Here is a 27978-nt window from a genome sequence, read left to right as displayed (position 1 = left end):
TTCCCTTTAACATAAGCATCCATTTCTGGAGATTTAGGCCGGCCGTGTGGGTGAGCAACCTTGAAGTCTGAACTGCAGCATTTAAGATGATACGCTGCCATTTTCATTGTCTACTGATTATTCACGGTAAGCTGCTTAACACACAGAAAACTGCAATCTATTTTTGGACGCTTGCACTTCTCTAATATACAGCTCTACATGTCCCTCATGCCACTGAGAACACCATGCACTGGGGACAAAAGATTAACAAGAAAAGGTTAAGCTCAGCACTATCATACTGAAGGCTCTGTAGTGTTGACTTGATTTTGACACACACGTCGCTACACTCATTGAGACCTCAATTATATCTCCTTGGAGGCCTGCGCACAGACAGCCAAGGACACCACAGACGCACTGTTGTTGTTCTAATAGTTTCTAGTGCACTTGGAGGACACACACCATATGTCTGCAGTGCATCTAAAGGAAGTTTTTTTTCTCCAATTTTTCCCAAAGTCCAGATAAGGTCCTCCAGTCATTTATTACTAATTTGACTGTCCACATTTTCTTTTGAAATGGAACTCCATCTGTGTGGGAGAGAGGCCTCTCTTCAAATTCATCTTTCATTTTGGTGCCTGCAGAGCGAGGGCCTGTGAAATGAAGAAGGCTTTACACATCCAGGGTATGTTCAGGTTCTCTGACTTAACTCAAATCTAAGCAGGTACCACAACGCTGGTTATCGACTCAGTAAGTCAACCCATGTGTTCGAACTCTGGATATGTGCGTGTTTTGTGTAAAACCAGAGGAGTTGGCTTCAGATGACCAATCACAAGATTATATTTTTAGAAGGCTGAAAAGCAACTAAGCTGCTGAAGCCGCAGCAGCAAGTCAAGCTGACAAACACAGAATATGGACTATATTTCTACCTAAAGGTAGAAACAGCACTGACAGCTGTCAGTGAAATATTGGCTTATAAGAGAACAGCTCTTAATGTTAGCTGCTGAAAAGAACAGACCAACAGGAAAGTCCAGCAGCTGCTACAGTCCGTGGTGCGTGTTTTAACAGTTTGGGTCTCAATGACACCATGCCTACACGAGGGATCTGAAGCAGTTGTCCACGGTCCAACTGCAGACAAGGACAATTTAAGTATTCGAGAATACAACTGAACATCAAGTATTTCTAACACTGTGGTCTGAGTTCTTAAGCTATTTACTGCCAAGTGGATTTAAAAATGTGTTCTTAATGACTTTGTTTTTAATGCAGGTTAAATAAAAAAAAAAAAAAAATACAGGTAATAATTGTGGAAATCAGGAATGGTTTTGATTCTAAAAAGTAGAATCGATGTTAGTTCAAACTCTTTAAAAGTAGAAACAAGCATCAGATCAGTCTCAGTATTCCCTTCTGCTGACATATCTCCTACAAAGAAGCTTCTCAGTGAAAGTCAAACTGCTTTCTCGGACTTTGAGGAGTCGGAGAGAGACTCTCACTGTCCACTCATCAATTTTTTATTTTTTCATGTTCTCAGAAAACTGACAGGTCAGGTGATGCTTTTAAACCTAAGTTGCCATGGTGATACACATTGATAAGAAATTAACCAGCTTCGTGAAATAGAAAATCCAGGGCTGAGGTTATCTTACGAAAGCACTAATGAAGGGAACTCAAAGTTTCATCTCAAGGTAACACGGCGCATCGCACAAAGCAGCAGCTATACAAAATGTTTCTGAGGACAAACGCCAATTAACATGCTTGCTTCTGCAATTTCTTCTAAAACATACAAAGAAAACATTAAATACTTATTTTTTCGAAATCTTTTATTTTTTCCTAAGCCAAATCAACCATGACATGCTTGACCTGGATCCATGTTTTACTCATTTTAATTACCCAAAATCGAAAAGTGTCATCTGTTTCGTAGTACCTACGTGCCCCCAGGACCAGAGACATCTGCACATAGCCTCATGCACATCCCCTAATGATAAAATGACCCCTTAGACCCTCTTCTACCTACAGAAGATGTATACATACATCTGTTCTCTATTCTTTCGTCACTTTTTGCAGAGGAAATCAGGCTTTTAACCATAATGATATGTCCATTTTAAATACTAAAAGACATCATACGCAGTACGAGCAACCACCACCATACCTGTGTTTTTCCACCATTTAACTGCAGTATCAGTACACCTATGTACAAATAAAACAGCCAGGGCTTCACGTGTAGGAAATCTGAGAAATCAATCCAGCCAACTCACACAACGGAGTGAAGAAAATGTATCTAACACTAGATAGGTGTCCTCGTGTCACAGGCTCATACTATTTGTGTACACTCTTTTCATTTTGGTCAGTATGATAGTTTTTAATCGCTGATTTGATGCCCTCTTTGCTCTTGGTGCACTGCGTCGGCACGACAACACTTCACTTGTCGATGTGTGTTTTTCCTTGTGTCAAGAAGATCGGCTCGTTCAATTTCCCTGTGACACACCGAGCAGTCAAGTACAGCAGAGGAGTTCCGGGTAAACTGGCAATAGTTAGACAACTAGTCACCTTAACGTGAAAAAGCTTCCCAACAAATGTTATTGCATGGAAACGCTACCCTGACTACGCTCTGGAACCTCCTAATTTAAAAATCAAGCACTGGGTTTTCTTCTCCTGTATGACAAAACACACACACACACTTAGTGTTGAAAGGCAGTGTTTTCTTTGTTGAGACAGAAGGGATTTCCTTGCATATGCAAATTAGCCCCGCCTTACCTGGCTACCACATGCCTGCAGCCCTCCCCACACTCCTTCTGCAGCCACATGGTGGGGAAGAAAGGCGGGGTTCATTTCATTATTCATAGATCCTGAAATACTAAATGAGGCTAATGTGTAGTGTCACACCTAAAAGATCATAAACACATATTTCTCTTTATTTGACTGATTTACTTCAACCGATTAAGTAACTGATTGACCATTAATAACAATATCTTTAAGATAATATCTTTAAGAACAGATTACACAGTATGACGTGAACTCTTAATAATTTTGCACATAATAATTTTATTTTTAAATTCTTTAATCTCCCTTACATAAATTTACATAAATCTCTAAAAATATATCACCATTGAAAGTGCCTTGATGTTTTATTACGTAATTCATGTTTAACCTGAGGGAGACGAACACAAACAAACCAGAACTCTCCTCTCGCGTTCAATTTAAGCAACATATACAGTTTGATGATAAATCAGTGCAATCTATTTGAATAGACATGGTTAATCAGTGTGACTTCATCACAGACGCAGCTAAAACCTTTTTATCATTTTAAAAGGCTCCTTTCATGATGTTGTGGTCAGAGAGGCCAACATCCATGTGTCCAGTTCAGAAGATCTGGGTTTCAGGCAATGTTTAGCTCCATCGAGTCTTATCATTCGAAATAAATACCAAGTAAATACCAACTCAAGCAACTTTCCGAAGTGAAAGGACAGATACTAGATGCTAGTCTCGCCCGAGAACAAACTTCCAAGATATGATTTATTCTCACTTTGATCACGAAAAATCACTTCGCCTCACAACTTTTAAAAAAACAAGATGAAGAGTAGTCTTACTTTTGACTTGGCAGAGGAGATACTCTCCACTTTAGAGTTTATCTACAAGGTCCCATCTTTCTTACACTTCTCACAGAGCAAGTCTAACATTACAGATAAAACAGCCAGCTGGTTGTCTTCCTGCAGCTTTATCACACAACCGGTGAACTATCATCTGTGCTGTCAATCAACAAACCCTGCCCAGCGACCCAATAAGGGCTCGGAGGCCAACGTGATCATCGCATTTGAATAACAACTCCAGGCTGCATTCCAGAAACATATTTGCCTCTGCATCTTATTCAAAACAGCTTTGTGGAATAGCTTCAATCTGTCACTGCAAAAAAAAAAAAAAAAAGCAATAGGGCCGACCAGATGTGAATTTGTCAGCATGTTCCAACAGTGACAGAAGCAGGTGAGCATCTCTGCATATCTAAATGCTAATGTCATGCTGGTCCTTAAACAAAAGCAATGAGCCGGCTTCACAAATGCATCTAAAGCTTAAGTGGTGACATATTGTAAGTGACAGCACACTGAGGGAAGGTCTTATCCTATGACTTACAAAAGGAGGGCAGGTAAAATGACTATATGAATGTCACACATATGCTTGTACGAACCCACGCACGGCACCTAAATGCAAGGCCAACTCACAGCTCTACTAAAACTCCAGGTTTTCTAGTTACATCTTTCACATATTGGACGTCTCTATCTTCCTTGTTGGAATTTACTAAATCAAACAGTACAAAGAAATAACTCTGTGGGAGGACTGATATTGCAAAGCAACCATTGTTGACGCCTCGCCGACACTGGATGGTCAGCTCATTCAAGCTTATAGCGCACACGCAAACTCACACCTCAACGTTCACAGAAGAAATGCTGAAAGACAGACTAATAATGAAATATTATACCCGCCAAAAACAAGACAAAGGACAATGCTCTCTGAAAACCGTAATGTGTGAAAATCAATGAGAGATTTATTGATCAATCTTCGTGAAAACGGCTACACCTGAAACAGTCTAGATCAAGGCCAAAGGTATAATTAAAAGGAATATGGCTTCCTGACAGATAACTGACCTCTTCTCAGGAAGTGGGCACGATAAGAAAATGACTCCGAGACTCTGAAAATAAGATCTGCTGATTTTACAGCTTCATTACATTTATCACAGAGTAGCGGGCTAAATGTCAGTCTATCTCTTCGTGACCATCACGCCACACCCAGAACTACACTTTGTGTGTACTTTGATGTTCTGTCGCTATGAGCAATCTGTCTTGGTGTTAACATTCTGGCGCAATGCCCTGGACTGCTGCTTGTGGCTATATTTATGGTTGCTATGTTTTATGTTGCCCCGTGATGGACTGGCGACCCGTCCAGGCTGGACCCCGCCACTCCCCCAATGGCAGCTGGAACGGGCTCCAGGCACCCCTGCGAGCCTAAACTGGATTAAGCGGGTTTAGAAAATGAATGGATGGATGGAAGGATGGATGTTTTATGTTCGACCACACTGCACCACAGCAGATGAAACACTGAACATTAAGGATACTCTGAAACTAAACATCATCTTATGAGAACTTTTATTACTTCCTTCATTTTTACATTTCCTTCCTCTATTTTTACATATTAAACTTAATTTATTCAGCACCTTGAAACACTGTTCACACTGTGAATTCAGTATCTGTTTTTGGTTCTGAGGGTACTCTTACATCTCGACCCAGGTACTATTGTAGTTTTAATGACCTGCAGTAAGTCTTTCAATAAGAAAATACCATATGGACTATTCAGGGAAAAATAAAGCAGTGTTGGTGGATAAGTAATATATGTTTAATCTAAATGTTAGCAGTTACACTGACCACTGCAGAAGTGGAAGCAGACAGATCCGGTTAACGAGTGAGGCTGTTTCAAAGCTTCTCCTTCTTCGTCTTTTTCTAACTGTGTGTCGCCTCGCAGCTATTCTTCAGTGCCACCCGTGATTAATGCAGCCATGAATGGGCGTCTCTTTCACCGAGCACTGTGGGAGAACGCTTTCTTTCCTTCTTCTTTTTTTCTTTGCCATTTTGCTTTCCACCCAACGTGACCTGATTTAGTCACACAGTGTGAAACTGATTTGGACTCATTTGAGGTAAAATGATGCGTACGTCCCACCTCACTGATTCAGGGACATGACAATGTAATGGGTAAGAGTATCTATTTAAAATGCTTAATTGCTATCATGTGTTGTTTTGAGCACCTGTAAAAAAAAAAAAAACTGATGTCAAACGAGTGATTCTCCAGGAGAAGAAGCTCAGCTCCTTATAGTGTAGTCAGTTCAGGTTGCTCTTGTTTCATCTCATCAACATCCTCCCATAAGAGTTTTTGCCACAAAATGAAAAGAAATCATGACACTAATTAATTACGAACAGAAACATGAAACAGCAACATGTCTCACTTTAATTACTTGTCAAACTAATATTTTTAAGAAAGCAGCAACAGCTCAATGAAATATTTGTCTCTTTATTTCTGCATTGTCATTTGGATTCAATTTAGCTTAATTGTAGGAGATTTATACTACGATACAGCACCTATTGAATGATACAGCATGTTTAAATATGACATTTTTCAGGATTTTTTATATTTTATTTGATGTTAAACTAATCTAAAAAAACTCACACTGTAGTAGATCTTCACTTCAATTCTGTTTTGGCTGAATAATAATAATAATAATAGCAAAAATAATGATAATAATCAAAATGATCACACGTGTGAAAGAGGATTTAAAGCAGCTGTATATAAATAGAAATAGAAATATGCACGTCTATCAAGGCACCAATCAAAAAGATTTTGAGCCCTCCTCGTCTGCTTTGAAGACCTTAGGTGCAATGTGCCCTCGGTCCTCACACCTGAGGCAGCGCACTGTTATAGTGAACACTGAGGAAACTATAAACAACACATCCTTCGAGCCTGCAGGATTTCTCGTGAACCTCTTCATGCCTCAAGCGGTCGCTGCTTCGAAATCGATCATTTGAAGGTACGGTTCACAGATGTTCCGTAAAATGTCAAGCGAAAAAAGACCACAGCGGCTTCTTCAGGGAAAATGGAGGAGCAAAACAAACAAAGAGGATAAACACTGCTTTAGATCTGGCTTGTTGTTTTATCGTTTAATACGTTTTAGTGATTTTACCTCTCTTTTTCTGCACATAGAGCAGAAAAGCTGCATTAAACCCTGAACACGGTCTATACAGAAGCAACAACACTGCAGAGCTTTGTCAGGAAAAACAAAAACCAAACAATGGAACTGTGCAAATGGATTTTAAGATCTGTTTGTTTTTAAGTGTTTCAGTGGCTTATCCCTTTCTTATCTCTGCGACATGTCTCTACCCACACCTTCATAAGCACTGAGCTGCTGATCAGACGCTTCTGGTTGCCCCAAGGTCCAGGTTAAAACACAGGAGGTTCTGTTGTTGCCCCCAAACTGTGGATCTGCCTTCTCCGCCACATTAGGACCTCACCAACAGGGGATGTTTTTAAAGCTCATTTAAAAATATTGGCTTTAAATTCAGATTGAGCTTTTGACATTCAGCTATTTGTGTTGATGTTGACCAAATCAATACAATATAAAATTGTAAGAAAATCATAGGGCAGTTTACCAGTAAAGACAAAATCAGAGAAATAGGGTAAAATTAGGAGAGGTTCTCCACTGAAAGTGTGTTTCAAGATTTAAAAGAAGACAGAGTCCGCTGCCCTGATCTCAACACATGGTCAACCGATGTGGGACTTTATAACCAGTGAACGAAACATTACTTTGTCTCCAAAATCAAAGGAATCTGGGGCAACAACAGGTGTGACAGGGGAAGAATCGTAGGCCGCATTTTCATTAAAAGAAATTAAAATGATAAAATGCTTTCAATTACATATGGGACTGTCATAATTGTGTCAACATTAAGAGCCAAAGGGCCAAAGAGGCCGACCTAACTGCCTCATGATGAGTGAATGTAAAGAGTTTACAGCCTGGCATTTTGAACAGGGAAGGCATGGAGAGTTATGTCCTTGATCACATGTAGCGACAGCTAAAAAGTAACAGACTGCTCAAACTTTTTAAAAGTGTGAACTCGTCAGCCATCTATGATGTCATGCGCACCGGATACAAATTTTGTTAAAAAAAAATTCAAAAAAGGAAAAACGCTGTTGATGTTTGCCATTTACTGTCATTTCTGATGATCCATCATCATCTCATGCGACCACAGTGACTCGGACCTTGCAGCTCTGACGAAGTTTCGATGATGCGATTATCATCGTCAACTGTCCCACAACAATCCAGCTCACCACTTACCTGTGTGACAAATACTGGGTTGTGATAACTCAAATGAAATGTTTAGAACCACACAAGCTGAAAACCTGGAGATTTACCGTGCAGACTGTAAAGTCCGCAGTGTGGACAATTAAAAATTAAGCAACTGTGTAGACATACAGTATCAGAAAGATTATCTCAAACAACTGCAGCAAATAAAAGAATAAAACTCCTCTGCTCTCTACTTCTTTTCTCTCTGTTGAACATTAAAGTTGACTGTAACAGAGTTTTTTTCTGTTTAAATCTAATTTAACATTGGCATGATTCCCAAAGCGCTGCCAAGGGTGCTCACTCCACTGAATCAGACTTTTTTAAATAGTAAAGAATATTCTGATTTTAATTTGCTTAACTGAGTCAAACAAAAAAACAGAATGACTGACAATCAGGTTGTTATTGTTGCTTTTTGGTTCGCTGGGTTTGGTTTATGTACAAAAAGTCAGATACATATCAGTTCAAAATCCCTTTCTTAAACAGCTTTAGTTTGTAAAGATGAGCAACGAGGACAGACTAACCATGGCAGTGACGTTACTGATAGATAAATCCCGCACAATTGAACAACTGATACCAATATGAACACACCCATGACGATATCAAATACGGGGATGCTTTCTGGTTCACACTGATGTAATTTCAGATTTAAGAAACAATCTATAACGATGTCAGCCTGTACACTGCATAAAAGAGAGGAAACGCCCTCCAATCTCCAAAAGTTAAGCCAACGTAGAAGTGCCTAAACTCTGCCGTGGTTGCAGAATTAAGTTTATCCATCAGAGTGGACAGACTGGATTTGATTTTTGGCAGGAAGTGAAACAAAGACCCTGGCTGTGTTCAGATTGCTCAGTACAGTGTTCACAATATGGTGGACTCACTATGGGCGGAGGTAGCCAGCTGCTGGTGTATTTAGAAAAACTACTCGACCGCAGCGATGCTGCACAATTGTACGTCGCACGTTCATGGTTACATCTCATATATTTGACATATTATATTATACATAATGCTTATTATCATATGTATATTATTTAATTCATATTGTAACACCATCCACACAAATGTAATGGATGAGTAAAAAATGTTAATGTCTTATACGTGAAATCTGAGGTTGAGCAAGTCTTAGGTAAACAAATGATATGTTATGGATGATGGATCATTCTGCTGAAATTAAATAGCTGTTTATCTAAACCTAGGGATTTGACTGGGTCACGATTAACAATTTTTCATGTACCAACCTCAATTCATTGACAGAACCTATAATACCAATGGTGGTACACAGCAAAAAAAGTTGCAGTTACTATATGAAGACGCAGTTTACATAACTGTGCACAGGTTGAGTTTATAGATTTTAAGTCCACATTATATCACCTTTGTTCTTGTCAGAAATCCAACATAATTTGAGAGTACAAAAAGCAAACAAACACACAAACAAAAAAAAAAAAACATTAAATTACAATTTAGCTGTAAATGATCTTTTGCCACATAATAAACCTAACTCTGACACATCAAAATCTCTTTTTAAACCTCCATTTAGTTTTTGGAGCTTTGAATTTAACCTTCAACTCACTCTTGTAAAGACTTAACTTTTAAAACCTTTGCCTTTTAAATCGGAGTAACCCAGTTAATTGAAGACAGTTGAGGGTCACACTGAAGAGAGCTCGATTTAGTTTAACGACATGGCTTAATTACTTTTAAGACGCCGTTTCAGCATTAAAATGTGTCATGGTGCTGCACAAGAAGAATGGATCCCTTTAAACACAATGCATCAGATATTCAAGCTCTGAATTCTTATGGCCAAGACTACTTACACCTCCTGAAGTCCCCATAGCACGGACAGAAACTTTTCCTTTTTTCACAAGTTCTCAGAAGAGGAGAAGTTCAGTTTCAGCCAGAGTCATCATGAAACGGCTAAATTTAGCATCGAAAATTAATTTTTTTCTCCAAAAGATTCTCTCTTTACATCAATAAACTTTTGAAATTTACCGCAGAGTTCTGCTCAATTGCGTATCTGGATTATTTAAAACCCAGTTTTGCCAAATCCCAATAAGGAGTCATTTTAAATGAAATCAATCAGTGTTTTAACAGCTCTATCAAATCTATCAAACATGAACATTAGCAGGTCAATGGTAAGGGTCACGAGGTGAGTTATTGTAATGTTTGTGAGTGGATTAAGGATTAAGGAACCCTCTACTGTCAGCTACATCTAAATGTTCACTTTTGATTTCATTTTAGAAGGAAAATAACATATTTACATCCACCACCTGCACCATGGTGAGTCACTGGAAATTTAGCCTAATGCTCAGTGGAACGCTTCATGGATTTAGACAAGAAGGAGTCATTGCAAACCTGTATGCTTTACAGGACTGTAATCCTACATGTCTTAATGTAACATATTCTTCTGTAAGTCAGCACATAAGATTAATAAGACAAGCCAACAAAACGAGACTGGCTCTGTGGCATTAGACAACCCAAGGGGATATCAGTGAAGTGTACAAAATGCATCGGTACTAAAATGGTACTAAAATACATTCTGCATGACTGGATGAAGACAGATGCTAAGGACTGTATGATACAAAGTGTGCTCTGTTCTGTGCTCCCTCTGAACAAAGAACATCCAGACACAATGCCTGTCAGCAACTGTCCTTCCCTGGGGCTAGGACTGAGAGATAAACAAATCCATCACCAAACACAGGGCTCAGATGCATTCACGCCTAACACAGGGTGTAGGTCTTCATAGCCTGAGCATGTATTTTCAGCCAGAAAGTGTAAACCTCACTATGTATAGCCTTTAATCCTTATGACAATCTTACTGAATATGTGATTCAACTGTTTGAGAAATGTGAGGTAATATGAGCTGTATTCTGAGTTAAACAAGAGGATGTAATGGTTGAATAAGCCATTTGGAGGATAACTTAAAGGAGCTGGCACCTGCCTGAGGTGCTGTTTACCGCAATGATGGTCGAGGAGATTTGGACCAGTTTAGACCACCTTAAAATTAATGACCTTGCTATGATATCAAATATTTAAGGCCTATTCGCAATATAGCCTAACTAAAATCGATTATTTCAGGCGTAGACTGGGATGCGCATGGATGAATCGCCGATAACTGAGGCGTTAGGTGTGAACAGACTTCCAAACGAAAGAGTCTACCTTCAAACTGAGTTCGCCAAATGAATGCATGCAGTCTGAGCAACGCGAAAGACTTCAGGAGCAAGAAAAGAATTCCGTCAAAGCTCACCGCCCCAATGCTGAGGGCAAACCCACAGGCTAAGCGATCAGCATCCATCCGCTGTCCTCTAGATGCCTCGAAGAAAGACGACTTCATACATAGTGGTCACAGAGGGTTTCAGCGGTGCTCTCTGATGATTACCCGGCTTCGATTGTAAACTTAAAAAAAACGATGCCTTACCTGAAGAATGTCATATGTTGATGAGTCGCCTCCTTTTTAGATTAGCCAGGGATGGGGCTGGCTGGTAGCGCATCACTGTGTGTTTCAACGACAGCCAGCGTACGGAGTGGCTGACGACGGCGCCCCGGAACGAGCATAACGTAAAACGTGCCCACTGCGGTTGTCTGGTGGATAAAAACACAGCCTGGTACCCCACCCGAGCAGCGCGAGCTCCACCGCTACTTACACCAACACTAATCCGTTCATTTACAGAATGGACAAAAAAAAATACAGAAGCTGAAAACAGACACCCAAAAAGATTCAAGAAACAATTCAAACATGTAACTGCGTGACTTACAGAAAACACCAGACAGCCACCACTGTGTAGCTTGGACAAAGTAACAAAACTGCAAAACGTTCAAATGACGTTATTCGACTTTAATACGATTAGCTAATTCAACTAATTTACATATCTACAGGACCAGTTCATGGCGATGACAAGTTGGAAGTCCAAAGCTCTACATGCCAATTTTCATCATTCACAACTCTGACAAATTACAGTTTTGATACACAACCAGTTTTAAATAGAATTACACAAAAATGACCAATTTGATTTCTTTTTTAAAAGTCTGTTAATTTTTAATCTTAAAACCTACAGAACATGTCTTTAAAAAAGTTTCATTATGTTAAAATGAAATAAAAGGGATGTTTACCAGTTTACCAAAAGTGTTGAGCAGTTCTTGTGCTTTATCAAGTAAAACAGACTTTAAGGCCTTATATGTCTTATATGCCTCAACACACATTTAATTTAATTCATTCATTCAGCTGATCTGAAATTTTTCCTGTGCTGTCATGAACACACTGTTAATCTGGGGGCTATTTTTGGATTAATCTAGGCTTTTAGGCTGCAAAAGACAGTTATTAAATTAATTCACATGGTTGAAAGTAGTACAATAAAGATTTATTCATTTTCAACGAAGATACCATTGTTTATTTTAATGATCCTTTTATTATCTCTGCTACAAACTATATCGTTAAAATGGATTAAACTTTAATTTTCTTGTGTCAGTCATGCTTGGATGAAATATCAGTTTGTTTTCATAGAAACGTGTAATTTCCTGCTGAATCTATGTAATGTATGAATCTAGGTTTAGGCCAGCACTGCAACCATGTGGTCATGTTTCAGTATTACAGCTGATTTTTCACAAAAGAAAATCTTTTAAAACCACAGAAAAGCGGACTTTATTCCTTTGTAAAGCCACTTTATGTCATCAGCAGATAAATGGTTCTTTTTTCTTATTGATTTCTTTTTTTAGAATCAGTTAAATCATTAAATCACATTACTGTTAATTACTCCTCTGTTTTTAGTTAATTTTTTTTTTTAATTTGTACTTTTCCTTCAAAACCCGTACAGCTCTGGTTGCAACTTGTAATTATCTCTAGTTTCATTCTATTCTCAGAGATTGATTTTGTTTGATGACTTTTGTTCCTTGGGGCAGATAAAAGTTAATCTTTTCAAACAATACATTTGCTTATCGAGTAGCTGAGGGGCTTTTTTGGAGGTTAAAAAGCAAATAATGAGAGAAGTGTGGCAACAATAACTAAGAAAGTTACAATAGAATACAATCATGTGACAACAAAAAACACATATAGTAAGTTTTCATCATTCAAATCACCATAGAGTCAATAATGTCATAATGTCTCAATCGATTTATTACAAATCAATAGCGTTCATCTTTAGTATTCACCAGGAAGACCCGCTGGCCTGTATTTGTTGGGATCTCCTCCTTGTCGCCCCCAGCGATTTGCCTGCTGATCAGCCTCAGTGTCCTCGGCACCGTGACCCATTTTTCCTTGCACCCACTCTCTTGTGTCACTGAAACAAAAAGTAATACACAGTAATTCTCTACAGCAACAAATGATAACCTTCAAAAAGCAATTTACAAATTGTTGTAAAGGGCCCAAGTTGCATGCAGACAAAACTAAAATGAACAAGACAGTGTTAGTCTGAACTTAATCACTGGTTCTGACTATACGTTATTGTTTGGTCTGCAATTACTTGTATTTGTTAGCAGTTACTGTTTGCTCCTCACCTGATGACCTCAGCAGCCCAGCGGCCTCCTGCTCCTCTCTGCGCAGCATCATGGTTTCCTCTGGCATGAAAGTATTTGTCAGAGTTTTTCCAGTTGGCATCCCTCATGTCATCATACGCACGTGCCATATCATAGGCTCCTGATCAGGGAGACAACAGAAGGCAAAATTTAGTCAAAAATAGCAAAAAAAACGTATTCAGAGATAAATGATGTAACCCTTGTCATACAAAGTACAGTTATGTGTGACATGGAAAAGACACAAACAAGAATTACGACTTAAAAAGGCAATGTTTATCACCTTGTGCAGCTTCAATAGGAAACTTGTACCACTGAGCTTCAGTTGTCACTGTTAAAATCAGAACAATGCCTACCAGGAGCAGCTTCATGGTTACAGATGTCTAAAAGGAAAAATATCAACAGCGTTACAGTGGGACATTTATATGTATCTATATTGTATATTAATAAAAATCTGAACTTACGTGTCAGTCTGCAGAGTTTAGAGCAAATCACAGTAGAATAACTTACCAGTGAGGACTGCTCATCTTTTATACTCCACTGAGCATAGATGTAAAATGTCAGATTAACACATAGAGGACATTCCCCAATTGTGCAACAACAGACAAAGCTGGAACACAACATTATTGTTGCAAGTCATAAGAATCAGATTCTAATGGTCGTCATAACTTATGCCAACTGTTATATAATAATAATTCTCCCAAAAATTCTCTTCTGTTGGGAAAATGAATAAGAATATTCAGGAACATTGTCTGAAACTCAAAAGCAGAGGATATTTAATGATGTTGCAATAAGGAAATGATTTGCAGACAGAAACTGTTACTGTGATGCAAATGTTTTTATAAGGTAAACAGACGGAGGCGTGCATTTTGTTTTTTTGAGTCATGAGACATTCCCCTCTGCCCTTCTGAAGGCAGACAGTGGTGTTGATTATGCTGAGGCTGTAAAATATCCTCTTCTCGGAGCAGACCATGCTGCTGATACCACGGAGGCTGTGGGACGTTCCCTTCTGAGAGGACTGAGAGCAGACAGTGGCGACCTCAGAGTGCAGCTGTTATTCTCATGCATAGGTACAATTGTGGCAACATAAGCAGTGACACAGAAGTAGAAATTATGATTATGTGAGCATAAAGGATAAAAAATGATTCTGTCATCTTCCTCCAACAGTTTTTGCTGATGTTACTGATGTTATTTTTTCATGTTAAAGAGACCGCACCAAAGGGCAGCAGCGTCTCTTGAGGGCAAGAAACTAAATAAACTTTGCTATAATCTCATTAAAGTGACCTAATGTAATAAATCTGATAAAGCTGACTTGCTTCTTTTAAGGATGCTTAACAACACCTGTCACCACTTTTAAAAACACTAAACAACCAGCTGAAACCCAACATTGTTTTTCTTGTCCGATACATTTCTAAGATTTCACACATGTAAAACTTTTTTGCTGTAATGCTGTTGATCTGTTGCCCTGAATTTTACCGCAACTTAATTTTACTCTCCATAGTACTCAGGCCGTCATTATTATTAAACTACGAGTTGTTACTGCATAAAATATAGGTACTAATCTGTTTTATTCCATGTTTGTTATTCCAACAGTTTTCTCCTGAGAGTGAGATTTGGATTAAATAAAGGTTAAAGGAATGAACAAAAAACAAAAGCACAGCATGATTTAGTGACAAACCACAACTTCTCAGAAAGCACGTATGTGCGTCCTTGTGCCAAAACTGACCAAATTTTCTTCTCTGCCGCCACTCATAATTTATATTTCTGGCACATTTTTAATGTTGTTAAAAAATCTTGACAAAGATAATAAGGGTATAAGTCCCTAAAATTAAAATTTCTCAGTTAAAAAAGCGCTGAGGTTGCCAGATATTAGGCAACACTGTCAAATAGATGAGTGGACAGATTGAAAAGTCTGGACCCAAGCTAGGTTGAAGGCCTAATAACTTACTCAACCATCTTCCTGTGCTATAACAATGTGAGTAGTGCATTACCTCAAGATTACAGTAGGGAATTAATTTCATGAACTATCTCCCAAACACAGATCTGTAAGTTTTTACGAAGCCATGGGCAAAGCAGGAAGCTTCTTCTCAATTCAAAGACGTTAGAATAAAGTTAAATGTGGATTCTTTTTTTTTGTGATACGAGCTCCTGATGAGGAAGCGCTGGCTGTTTTACGAAGTCACTCTTAATGAAATACACATCAACTGTTATAATGAAGAGTAAATCATAGATTTAACATTGAACTGATTCATTGCAGTTATATATAAAAAAACTTTATACGATGGGTTAGTTCCTGAGTGGAAAATTCCATACTTGCAACTTCACAGAAAGGTTCAAACTCCACTGAAACCTTATATTTGCTTTGACAGTGTACTGACCTTTCTGTCCACGTGCATTAGAAACAATTAATCATTTATAATTGAATAAATTAATCTGATAATTTCCCATTTTGGTGTTAAAAGAGGGATTCATTAGAGGGATTCAGTCCATCACTCCTTTTTATTTTCTGTAAAAATAAAAATGGCTCTTGGTTGTCTGACATCTTTTGAAGAAGTTTTTCTTTTCTTTTTTTTAATGGGGAAACAACTAAAAAAAAAGAAGTAGTAGAAGGGGAAAAAATTTATAAAACAAACAAACTCTGAGTGAATAAGTAATAGAAAGGTTAACTCAGGGCAGCTGGGGCAGATTGCAGGCAGTAACAAAAAAAACAGCTGACCAAAGACAAAACTCTAACCCAAAAGCAAAAATTACAAACACAACAGAGTGTAGAAAGGACAGGGGATCCAGAATGAAATAGAAAGCAATCCAACAAACAGACAAAATAAAGCTGACTAGAATACAGAATAACGAAACAAGGAACAGGGATAGGTAGCTTACAAAAAGCATTGATTAGTAACCCAGGACTGACCAAAAGATCTTAACAAAGCACAAACGATGAGTGAATAAAGAATTTTGAATTAATTTCACCAGCAACAGGAGTGTGGTGTGACCTTGAGACAAGTTGGGTTAGTTTAGGCAGGAAGTTGGTGTCTTCCTCCAGCATTAGCTGGAGTTGTACGTTAGTGTTTTATTTAAGTGGAGGCTCACGCAATATCACAGGCTCCTGATTAGGGAGAAAGATAATTAAATAATTTGGAAAAATAATCAAAGCATTCAGAGAAAATAGAATCCTGCATGCACAAAGTACCATTATGCATATTATTTGTTCATTTTTGTGTGTGCTACAAATACATTCCAGTAAAGAAAACAGATTTTGCTATGCACTGTGTCCAAAAGGGCTGCACATTGGCATGGTGGTTAGCACTGTCATCTCACAGCAAGAGGGTTTGTGGATTGAATCCTGGTTGGGGCCTCTCTCTGTGGAGTTTATATGTTGTCTCCATTTACTCCAGCTTCATCCCACCATCCAAAACCATGGATGTAAAGTTAACTGGTGATTAAATTGTACCTAGGAGTAAGTGTGAGTGGAGAACAATTAAGATATACAAGTTTTAAGCTTTACAAGATGTATGAGGTAATGGAATAAAGTTAGAAACAAGGTAAAGACATCTGAGTAGATGTGCACATAAAACCCTCTAAAACAAATTGTTACATTAAAACAATCGTTTTGTGCAACTTCTTTGAAATATTATGTTTGGTTAAGCAAATACTAATGAAATGCAAAACCAATGATGCATGTGCAGTGAAACAAACGTAAGATGTGTGTTTCCCACGAGTCTGAAATGAGTTGTTTGAATGTGCTGTGGAAGCAAAAATAACCAAAAACCTACAAAATGTTGTCCAGTGCATCAAGGAAACAATGCAGTCTGTCTCAGTCTGGCGTATCTTTGTACATATTTTTCAGTGACCACAGTAGACAATAAATCTGAGCTATTAAGTTGACAATTTACGTGCAGCTCATAATTTAACATATTTTGAGCCGTGGATTATCTTTGTAAATTCCCACAAAAAAATGTGTTTTGGCTCCTTATTTAACTTTTGACAATGATTTCCCCCCTGGAGACTCTTTTATTGCTAATCTAATGACTGTATATTAGTCAGAGATATAAAAAACATTAACACTGACCCTGAACTTCCTTAAATATCCAACAGCCTGGAATAACGGCCTGTAATATTGAGGTCCGTTTTAGCGCCAAAGAAGACCGACACTGATTTATGAGTAACACTAGAGACCGCCAGTGAGCCGAGCAACATGCGTGGCTCGGGGCGAACGTGAACGGTGAGTAAATGCTCCTTATCGACTGTGTGGGCCTATTGGCTGAAATGGCATGATGATAACAGTGAAAGCGCGCAGGCTGCTCGTGACACTGACTCGAATGAAAAGCTTGATAGAGGCCCGACCCGTGAGCGACAGATAAAACGTCAACTACAACTTCGGCAGGTTGTGCGTAAAAGGCGTCCTGACAGAAATTCTCACATGAAGCATTGATTGTTGATTCCGTAGTAAACAGCCACCAGTAGGAGGTCTGAAAATAGAGTCCTGTCATTTGATACTTCAGTTTTCATCTGCTCATCTGCTCTCTGCTCTCAGGAATAAAAAAAGTGTAACAGACAACTCTTCAGGCGCATGCTTCTTTCCTGGTTTTGTAATTACGAGCCACAACGGCTTTCGTTAAAATATAAGGGATCCATAGGCATATTCTACTTTATATCGGCTGAGATACCATGACACGCTGCTCATTGTGGATCTGGAAGTGAACGCCTCGGTGTTCTGTGATAAGGAGCTTTGATGAAACGGTCAGCAGCACTGAGTGCGCGCGGATTCTTCGCCTCAGCTCAGAGTAGACGACCTCCTACCGACTTATTTCACGTCACCCCGCCCGTCTGCCTGCCGTCTCCTCCCTTAAACCTTTTTTTCCTGCGACCAACCGTGTCAGCGACTGTGGGCTTAGACAATACAGACACACAGAGAAAGTGATAGAGCCAAAACATAGACTCCCAACATCACCTAGGCTACCTGCTCCAACACGAGAAGGAGGTGAGGAGGACGCACAAGTGCAGGCGCGTCTATGCGTGCCAGTCGAATAAGACGTTAAGCGGGCAAAGGAGCAAAAATAAATTGGAATAAGAGTTTATCCCTTGAACTCTTTGGAAAAGCGCACAGCTTTGCTACAAGAGCAAGACAGTCTAAATGAGTACATGGTGAGAGGAGTCATGCATCTCAACAGAGAAGAAGACAACAGCAAAGGTGAGCAAAAGATTTGAGACCATCGGTGGATAATTTTATTCCAAGCTCTCTGCTAAATGCAAAGCTCTCGCGTTGATTTCCAGATGCCCTTGAGTGTGTCATGTTGATGTGAAGTATGTGCTTGGGGTCATTCCAACAAGCTAATGGCAACTGCTGTGATGCTCCGTTATTGCCCCTGTGCATTTCATCAAAACGCACTGAAATGCCAGAGAGAAGGGGTGTTGCATCCACTCAAGGTGGCAGGATAGTGAGTGTCTGTGAGAACGCCACTTGAGCACTTGTTGTGCTCGGTTTGGATCTACTGTGAAAGCTCGCGTCCACGGTCGTTTTCGCACGAGGTGACCTGAGCATAAACGCACAAGGTCATATTGATGAGCAGCCTCGGCGTGTTTGTGCAGCTTCGAGATGTTTGTGTTGTTGTCTGCAACTGAGACGCCACGGATGTGTGCCCTCCGTTGTGATCGGGGGGGTGAGAATTAGAGAGCAGACGGTGTGTAATGACACAAACCCCTCCATCATGATAAGTAACGATAGCCTTTGTTGGCTTTGAAGGGGCCACACAGGATCGTTTTACTCTGTGGCTTTGAACTGAGGTCGAGGTCACTGACTAACACCTGATGCTGGGGAAGGTTTGCTCCTGAATGTCTGTCGGCATGACGCAGCCTGACTCTTATTATGCACTGTTAAATAATCACCAATAGGACTTCTCTTGTGTCCACCACACCCATTCTGTGTAAGTTAAGATTTATTTTAGTGTCTGACATGCAGTATGAACAGCACAACCACCATCTGATCTGTCTTTGCATTGTCCCATAGTGAAATCAGTAAAAGCAACTATATGACCTAAAATACGTGAGACATCAGCATCACACATCTGGTCCTTTATCATTTTCTTTCAGTTAAAACACTGAGAATGCTGCACCACACTAGAAATGTTTCACATATAGCTATAAATACTATAAACTCTTATTCTCTCACATCCCAGCATCATGACGATAATGATGCCATATATCATTTCATTTTTTTACATGCAACTGTCAAGCCTTATGGGAGGCTAATATCTTTGTTTTCTACCAGCTGCAACCATGCTGTGAGGAGTTCCCCATGTGTTGAGTGGTGCCCTGGACAGTGGCACACTGCAATGAGCCCCCATCAAAAATGTCTTCCGACCTCATTGCCAGATACGGGTTCACCGGGGACAAAAGACGAGTCACCACCTACAACTAGAAATTATTTCAAGATGACAGGCGTGTCTGTGTGCGTGACCGTCTGTGTGTTCTTTTATTACATATGTTTTAGAAGGATGAGTCTGCTCACAGTGCGGGGACATGCCTCTCATATAAGCATCAAATTCATTGCATTTTTGAGGACTTAAAGGTAAGGTTTACGTTAAGATTAGGGCAGGAGGAAGCAAAAGTTATGTTTGGTTTTGAAATAAGTCTGCAGGATACTAGCGTTACATCAAATGAATATCCTCTTAAGTCATGGAAATGTGATTGTGTGTGTTGATATCTATTTATCTGAAAGTGAATTGGAATGTGCTTGAAATAAACACACAGAAATCTAATAAAACACAACATTGCACATTGTGTTTTCATGTTCTATGACATAAAATGATGAGCTGAAAGAAACTAGTTTGCTGGTAATGATTTTATAGATTGCAAGTAAAAAGCACCAAAATAGGAAGATCTTGTAATAATCTGCAAAAAGATATGGTCAGAAAACATGACCAAAGCGCAAACAGGCTAAATTTACTTGTATGCAAACTCTGCAACTTACTGAAAAGTTTTTCCATGTTCATGGTCTTCCAAAACAGATGGTGTTCTGTGCTTATAGGCTGTCCACTGTGTCAAAATTAATCCAAGCAATAGCTCGAACTCATTACAAAGTTATAGCCCAGACTCCAGCTTTAATCGTCAAGTTGTATTACCTTGGTTAGCCCAGCTAACGTATTTCCCACAGAGACAATCTATTTCAAGATTTATTTCAGGAAAGTGTTCATCCAATAAGGCATCTGTAATTTATCTTTAAAATAAAAGTGACAGTTCATCTAAGAGCTTTAGAAAATATGAATCAAAGACTCAAGCATAAACATCTCAGCAGTGATCAACTGTCTTGTAAGCAATGATATGAGTTGAAAATGACAGCAGTCAACATTGATGAAATGCTAACACTTGAGAGGATGGGTGCCTTGCAGTCCGTGTAGTCTATTTTTACATTTTAGATGGTGGATTAAGTAGTTTTTTCCTCACCTTTTGGCTTAAAACTACACATGTTGCAGCTTTGCAGCCTCATGGTAATTTCCTGTGAATCATAAATGTGTGAAAAAAGTAATAAACATGCCCAAGCAGTGCCTAGTTTGACATTATGAGTTTTCATGCGCTCAATTTGCTTATCTGAATTTTAGGCTGGTTCACGTCTGTGTGCTGCATAACAGATGAGACACGCTCGGTTGACGGGAACAATATTTCACTACAATAACAGTTAATAAGCAATTACTGTTACAATTAACAGAGTTTTTCATGCCTATGGTGGCATATTGTAAAGCTTTGTCCTGTCTTTAGGGGAAATTCTGAAGATATCCAGTTTACAAATCTAAAATGCAGAAGAAGAAAAAATTAAAAAGCTTGCACCAAGAGGGATTTTTTTTTAAATGGTCAATTTATTCGTAAGATAGACTCAATTATGATTTCCAGTCAGTCAGCTGAGCTATAAGTTGTAAAAACTGTTTCATCTCTTAATACCTTCTCCTCTAATAGTTACTCAAACATCTCAGTTCAGGCTCATCTTCCAAATACCCAACGGTCACTGTATAACTCGTTGTCTGGCTATTTAAGTTGAATGTGTCAGAGAGTGACTCAAATGTAACTGAGATTTGATAGATAAATACAAATAATGGAAAAAACACTGTTTTTTTTTGTCAAAGCCAGACTTTAACATGGATAGCGTGACTAATATTGCTGTTGTTGTCAAAAACTAATCAGTTGAGCACATCTCTAAGTGAGTCGGCCTCAAGTTTGAATCCACTTTTTTTTCCTTTTATTTTTTTCTTTCCCTTCTTGCACGTCTGCTTAACTGTCACTTAAAGTTTCATCCGCAGAGCCAAAGAAATTTTGTGAGTTTGAGGCTTACTTTTTTTGGACTCTTGAACAGCCTGGTGACCTGGGCACAGTGTTTTCTGCCTCTAACTCCATGTCTCTCTGGGAGAGGCTCCAGACCTCTGCAAGCTGCACAAGCAGATTGCAGGAGGTGTGGAGAAAACAGGCGAAACACACTCCAGCAGAGTGTTGGCATTTATTGGAGTTGGAGTTCAAGGTTTGCATAGGATCAATTTCTAAAACATGATATGTTGTTACAGTTATTAGGTATATATAGTAGTTTGACATGAGTGATTTTCACTTAATTAGTCTGCCAATGATCTTCACACTGAGAAAAGAAATACGCATTACAGTTTCTCAGTGCTCATGACAATAAGACCTCAGATGTTATCTTTGGTGTGAAGAATAGTTAAAAATGCAAAATGATCAGAACAATTCCAATTTTTCTTTTACCAATGGACTATATCACCAGTTACTGTAAAAAAAATAGCTGAGTTTCACCATGAACTCATGCAGTAAAGTGGTGTTTTCACTATGATGCAATATAATGATAAATTAACTAAATACTGGACTAGAAGAACTGAGGGGAAACTATTTTTTTTCTCATTTAGTCTTGGAATTTACTGTCAAATTATTTGTATATGTACATTTAAGTTGGCTTAAGTTTTTTCAGAATTTTACGATCGCTTGATATATTTTACAAGAACACCTTAACATTATAAAAATCATTGATTTGGAACCTCTGTCTTCCATCAGTATCCAGTATTTGGAGATGCAACATTATGAGCTGTTAATACAGTGTAATACAGAGAAGAAGAACCTATAGTTGCAGCTTCTCTTCCCTTTCAAACCTCAATAAAAAAAAGATGGCTGCACATATGCACAAAAGTTAAAAACTCTGTTTTTCTTTGTTCTAGACTTTGTTCTAGACTTCTGAAGAGAGCTTGAAACATACATCATCTGTAGATATAGAAGGCTTATTTTCATGTGATTCTATACTAATGCAAAGCTGATTATGAATGTTATTGCATTTCTACAGTCAAACACAACTGAACTGAACTGGAACTGTTGCTTATGTATTCCCCTTCATGTTGTCTCATTCCCAGCAAGCACCAATTGTTCAAATAACATTAGCCAGCTGTTTTTCTAAAAGCTGGGTTTTCCCACTTTAGAGTGTTAGGAGAAAATAAGTTGAGAAAATGTTCCTAGTGAACTACACAACAATATTCACCCAAACAAATGTTCCGGCACCATTCAAGCAACCAAAAAAAAACAAAAAAAAACAATTATGATACAATCAAAAAGAGCATTCTGTAAAGAGTTCCCATATTACAGATGTTCAGAGAGCTTTGGGGAAACCAAAACATGCAACTAAAAACAAAGCTTATACTGATGTCAGAAAAACTTTCCTGGTGAACCACAAGCAAAAAGGGGAATGTTTCAGCAAAAAAACAACAAAAAAACAACCCAGGAACCAAAGATCGTTACACAGACATTTACTGTTAGTCATCTAAAATGTTGTGGTCCTCATTACTGTTGATGTCAATAAAGGGGTTTAAATATAGCCAATAACCAATGTTCACAAATACTGTTGGGATGTCCACGTCCAGTCCTGCAGGTTTTAGATGTTTCCCTGCTTCAACACACCTGATTCAGATCAATGCATCATTAGCAGGCTTGTGCAGAACTTAACAATCCTTTGAAGAGATCAATTTAATCTGAATTAGCTGTGTTGAAGCAGGGAAACATCTAAAACCTGCAGGACAGCGGCCCCCGAGGACCAACTTTGGACATCCCTGGTTTAGACTCTTATATTCTGTCATGTATTCCTTCGCAAGAACAGTTATTGTTGTATCCAGTAAAGTGTGTGCAGTATTTTGGCGTTTTGCAGTTTTCCGTAGTTGGTTTGTTGAAGTCTGTCAGCAGCGAGGAAACAGGCCAGGTGTTAATGTCAGGTATCAAGAAAGCCTTATGCCAGAGTGCAATGTAGACTCATTATTAAGCCGGCACATGAGCAGTCAGAGATAACTGCTTAATATTAATATCGTATTCAGATTCAGTAGGAAATGTGTAATTAATTTAAAAACTAATGGACTGGAATCTTATTAGTGGTTTGAGACAAACTGTGAGAGAGCAAAGAGATAGAACAGTAATTAACAGAATTGGAAACAAAGGTATTTTTATTCCCTTTTTAACTGTGAGTCTCCTTGTTGGGAAGCAAGCCACTTAGATTTACTGACTCAAGAGACCAGACGGCGAGGACATGAAAGGAGAAATATTGCTCTGTTCTACTTAGCTGAGCACATATTTATAACCAAAGATGAATATGATAGAAGATCCTATCAAAATTATGACTGAATTGAAAAGTCAGACATGGTGGGTGTGTGTCGAAGAAAAGACAAAATGTGTCACAGAGAAACACAGAGAGGGGATGGTGTGTGATGTAAATAATAAATAAATATCTCAGTTTCAGGAAACTGTCACATCAGTTTTCCTTGAGGTGTGAAGTTTGAAATAAAGGAATCAACAGCTAGGCTTCACAGTGAAAAATGTCAGCAGGTTTGCGTGAGCCTTTTAAAAGCAGAAAATCCTAAAATTATGATCAAAATGTGTTCTAACATGTTGTTATTGGAGTATTTTTTTTTCCACTGGGAGGAGTTCACAGAGCTACTCCTCGTGTCTATGAGAATTGTATTTATACCAGAATTTGTCAAGCATGTGCCCAGATTGCTCCACTATCGTTTTTTTTTCTTTTCTTTTTTTTTTGGTTCCGAGGAGTTTAGCTGCATAAAAATTTAGAAACATAACAGAATTTAGCCACAAACTATTGGATTATTAGCAATATCTGCTTTCACATTTATGTGCTGAAATGCGAGGTATTTCAATTTGGTTCGTTGTTTCGCACCCTTACAGAACTCCGCTGCAAGTTTGTTTGCTCTAATTCCAACAACCTGAATGTCCACCACTTGACTTGACTGTTGTCAACCTCACTTGACCCCTTGAATCATGTCTGGGCTTTACTGTGTAATTCACAATTTCTGATGGCAGAGAAGATTTGGGAATCTGGTTGCAGTTTCATCAAGAAGTACCACTGTAGCAGCAGTGTGGGCTGAAAATGTTACTGACAGACATTGGGGGGGCTGGTGGAAAAGACAGAAATAGATAATTGGAGACAGGCAGAGAGGAAGAGAGAGTTAGCGTAGATTTCAGTGAATATCTGTGTTATACCTCCCAGAGGTGAGTGCTTCGGAACAGGAAACAAAAGACAGAAAGATACATACACTTTGTCTTTTAATCAGCAAACTCATTGAGAGAACAGTCTTTTCCAGAAATCGTTCACTGAGATGTTAGAAGAAGAAGAGGCAGACAGAGGAAAGAAATGGAGGATGTCTATAATTAGGCTTATTCATGTTTACATATCTTGCAAAATGTGCTGCCCAAGCCCATTTGTTTGATAAATTGCTGACAACAACAACAACAATGCATTCAAGTATCTATGAAAGAGGTTTGAATCATTATAATCTCTTATAGTCTGAAGTTCCTGTTTGTAATATTTAAAGCATATTGACAGAAATGCACAATACAGTAATATGTTTTTGTTAGTGTAGAATAACCTATACTCTACACTATGTGCCTATTGTACCCGTTAGAGTGTAGTTGAGCATATACATGCATGAGTGATTCAAACCCAAAATGCATTATCAGGGTGTTTTCGTTTAGATTGGAAAGCCTGATTTTGTGCTATTTCATGTAAATGTGCTTGCTGGCTGTTGAGAGGAGCTAACTTTTGGTGTCCATAATTTACTTGGTTTACATGGGAGTTTACTTGGTTGCACTCTGCAGTTTATGCCGCTAGATTTCTCTAAATCCCACACAGTGAACCTTAAGCAAGAGAGTGGGGATGTGACATATAAAACTGAGGGTTGAATCTTCTCATGAACACATGAAGTTTTTCAACTAAAACTAAATCACCAGTATTAAATCCATCCAGTGCCTGCTCACACCAATGCAATTTTCCACTCCTGTCCTCTTGTGTTCAGCAAGTGTAAAACAAATTAATACAAATATTTCATCCACTTCTTTCTAACCTTTAGCACTTGATAACTTTCCGAATAAATGGTTCAATGAAATTCAAAAGTCCTTCACAGGCTGTAGATTTTTCTTCAGTTTGGAAATTGAGGATTACAAGGTAGGCATCATTTGTACAGCTGGTAGACTCGCCTTCACACTGCACTAACGTACACTGTGCCCTTTAATAGATAATTAGCAATTTAACTGCTTAGTAACTCGGTTACATGTAAGTAGTTACTCTATCACTCATTTTAGAGGTGGACTAAAAGTTTATTGTCAAAAGCAGCTCCCCCGTCCCCATAATATATCTCCAAGAGGTCCTTGTTTCCTTTTTCATGCAGTTTCTACGCTGTAAATCATGTAAACCAGGATACCAGTACACACCTTGCAATGTCTTTGCTTCACTGGAGCTGCTTGCTTGCAAATGTAAAAAGAGCGACTCTGTCTCGTAAAAATTACGCTTTGAATTATTGTCCAATTGTAGTGTAAAGCCATCACAGGCTGCATTATATTCACTGACAACGGTTTTGTTTAGAATAAATTAAGTGCCGCTGTTTCAAGACACTGTGCAGAGTTTGTGTAATGAAATAGATAATAATCTTTTCCTGACTTCAAGCAAGTGTTTTGGGAATCTACATATGAACAAAATAATGCTTGAGACACTACTACCTGATTTTGAAGTGCAAGATAGGATATTTTGCTGGAAAAAAAATGATTTGGTGAAGTGACTAAAGCCAGATTTTATAGTGGCACTCTACATGGGGTAACAGCCGTCAGTGTGCCTGCCACCCCACGCACAGTGAAGGATTATAGGAATTCAACCAACTCCCATGCAGTCCTTTTCAAAAGAAGAGCGTGTTGTTGTTTGATTGAAAGTTAGGTTGAACTGATTGGACAGATTTCCCCATGAAAAGGAAGAAACATGAAAAACCAGAAGGAACAAGGAAGCGTGTGGGAAGGCACAGACAGTAGCTGCACTGGATAACCTCAATTATCTTTTAAAACTAAAGTTTCACTCACGTTACGGCTTGGCTGGGTGCAGCTACACATGTGATTTTGTTTGGTTTGGTGAAAGTCATGATTACTTCATCACAGTGATAATAGCAAAGACCGTGACTCATGGTCATTCTTTCCAAAAACTACATTGACTGTCGGTGGAAAATAGGAAAGAAACAGCAGTGTTAAAGCTGGGAAGTGCATTAGTTTTTGGCATCATTGAGCAAAGATTTCATAATAACCTCTCAGCATATTGAATGTTCTCAAAGGAAATTGGAAAATCTGTCATGGGAGACTTTAGCCTATCGGTTCATGTCAAAGAGATTCCAGTTTTCATTAACATTCCAACAGATGGTGGAAAGCTATAGTGCCTTCTACATGTCTTTGTCGCTTGCATGCTGCAAGTTTGGAGCTTTCCTTGAGCATTTGAGTTTCTTCTGTGAAGAAAGAAAGATTAGAGAAAGATGTCACTAAAGCCCAACAAAAAGAAGAAACTCCACCCCAGCAGGTGCCCCAATAAGTACTGTAGAAGTAGCTTGTATTATGACAAAGCTATAACCTGCAAACAAAGCCCATCACTTGTTTGAGTAGCACCAGTATCTTGTTCATCTAACAGCTGATTGAACAGTAGGGCTTCTTGGATAGGAGCATGCTTCTTGCAGGCCTTCTGATTAACTTTCAGTCTTGATCTTTAAGGTTCAGCGCAATGGGACAAAACCTCTGTGGAAACTCATTGTCTGCAACAACGAATAAAGTAGTGATTACTCCGCTGCAGCAGCTATGTAAAATAGGGGAAATATTGTTTGGGAGTCCTGTTTCAAACCATGGAGACAGTGTGTGACTCTGAAAGGCACTCAGGATAAGTAAGGCAGAGGGCTATTTGTGGTCTGTTCTCCTGCCCAGAAAGAAGGTTTGAGTGAGGTAGCTCCGTTACATTGATAGCAAACTTGCAACTTGGCTCTCCCTGTGTTATTGAATGGGCACAAAAAATAATTGTTTAAGATGGATGGATGGATGGATGGATGACAAAGGATGGGAAATTATCCAGATACAAGATATATGCACCCCACCTTCACAGAGAGAGGTGAACAGGATATTATAAGAAGAGATATCAGCAGTCTAGCCAGGAACAGATGGTGAGACAGAGCTACGCACAGGCAGGATCTTCCTGCCAATACAGTGCTGACAGAGAACAGTGTCAGTGTGTACTTGCACACACATACAAACACTGTCTTTGACTTGTAAAAGTCTTTATGAGGAAGCATCAATGATCTCAAACGCTGTGT

At 38.8% G+C, this 27978-nt stretch overlaps 3 protein-coding genes across 6 annotated transcripts in view; 1 reads left to right on the top strand and 2 right to left on the bottom strand.

Moving 5' to 3' along the window:
* The window catches only part of apba2b (amyloid beta (A4) precursor protein-binding, family A, member 2b), a 58069-nt gene extending 45278 nt beyond the window's left edge, over positions 1–12791 (bottom strand). For both annotated transcript variants that reach the window (XM_072380674.1, XM_072380676.1), the window contains exon 1: positions 11253–12791. The gene's annotated coding sequence lies outside the window, so the exon portion shown is untranslated. The remainder of the gene's footprint in view (positions 1–11252) is intronic.
* A 132-nt stretch (positions 12792–12923) lies between these two features.
* saa (serum amyloid A) lies at positions 12924–13878 on the bottom strand. The gene is made up of 4 exons (XM_072380683.1): positions 13804–13878; positions 13623–13722; positions 13325–13463; positions 12924–13107 (listed from the first exon to the last, which is right to left on the bottom strand). Exons 2-4 carry the CDS (start codon positions 13708–13710, stop codon positions 12969–12971), a joined length of 366 nt encoding a protein of 121 aa, XP_072236784.1. The 5' UTR covers positions 13711–13722; positions 13804–13878; the 3' UTR covers positions 12924–12968.
* A 4210-nt stretch (positions 13879–18088) lies between these two features.
* Positions 18089–27978, top strand: part of syt7b (synaptotagmin VIIb) — a 112853-nt gene continuing 102963 nt past the window's right edge. For all 3 annotated transcript variants that reach the window (XM_072380672.1, XM_072380671.1, XM_072380670.1), the window contains exon 1: positions 18089–18527. In XM_072380672.1, coding sequence (XP_072236773.1) covers positions 18479–18527 — 49 coding nt within the window. In that variant the 5' untranslated portion in view covers positions 18089–18478. The remainder of the gene's footprint in view (positions 18528–27978) is intronic.

Source organism: Leuresthes tenuis, unplaced genomic scaffold (assembly GCF_036924035.1).
Source record: "Leuresthes tenuis unplaced genomic scaffold, fLeuTen1.0.hap1 SCAF_2, whole genome shotgun sequence".
NCBI classification, from domain to species: Eukaryota; Metazoa; Chordata; class Actinopteri; order Atheriniformes; family Atherinopsidae; genus Leuresthes; species Leuresthes tenuis.
Note: the sequence above shows the minus strand (reverse complement) of the source record. Positions and strands in the feature narration are given on the sequence as shown.

Bases quoted from the DNA above. Each gene is read 5' to 3' on its own strand.
- saa (XM_072380683.1), bottom strand. From the start codon at position 13,710: ATGAAGCTGCTCCTGGTAGGCATTGTTCTGATTTTAACAGTGACAACT. The intron at 13,464-13,622 runs GTGATAAACATT...CTCCCTGATCAG, and splicing joins TCCTATTGAAGCTGCACAAG to GAGCCTATGATATGGCACGT. The intron at 13,108-13,324 runs GTGAGGAGCAAA...TTTTTGTTTCAG, and splicing joins TGGGCTGCTGAGGTCATCAG to TGACACAAGAGAGTGGGTGC.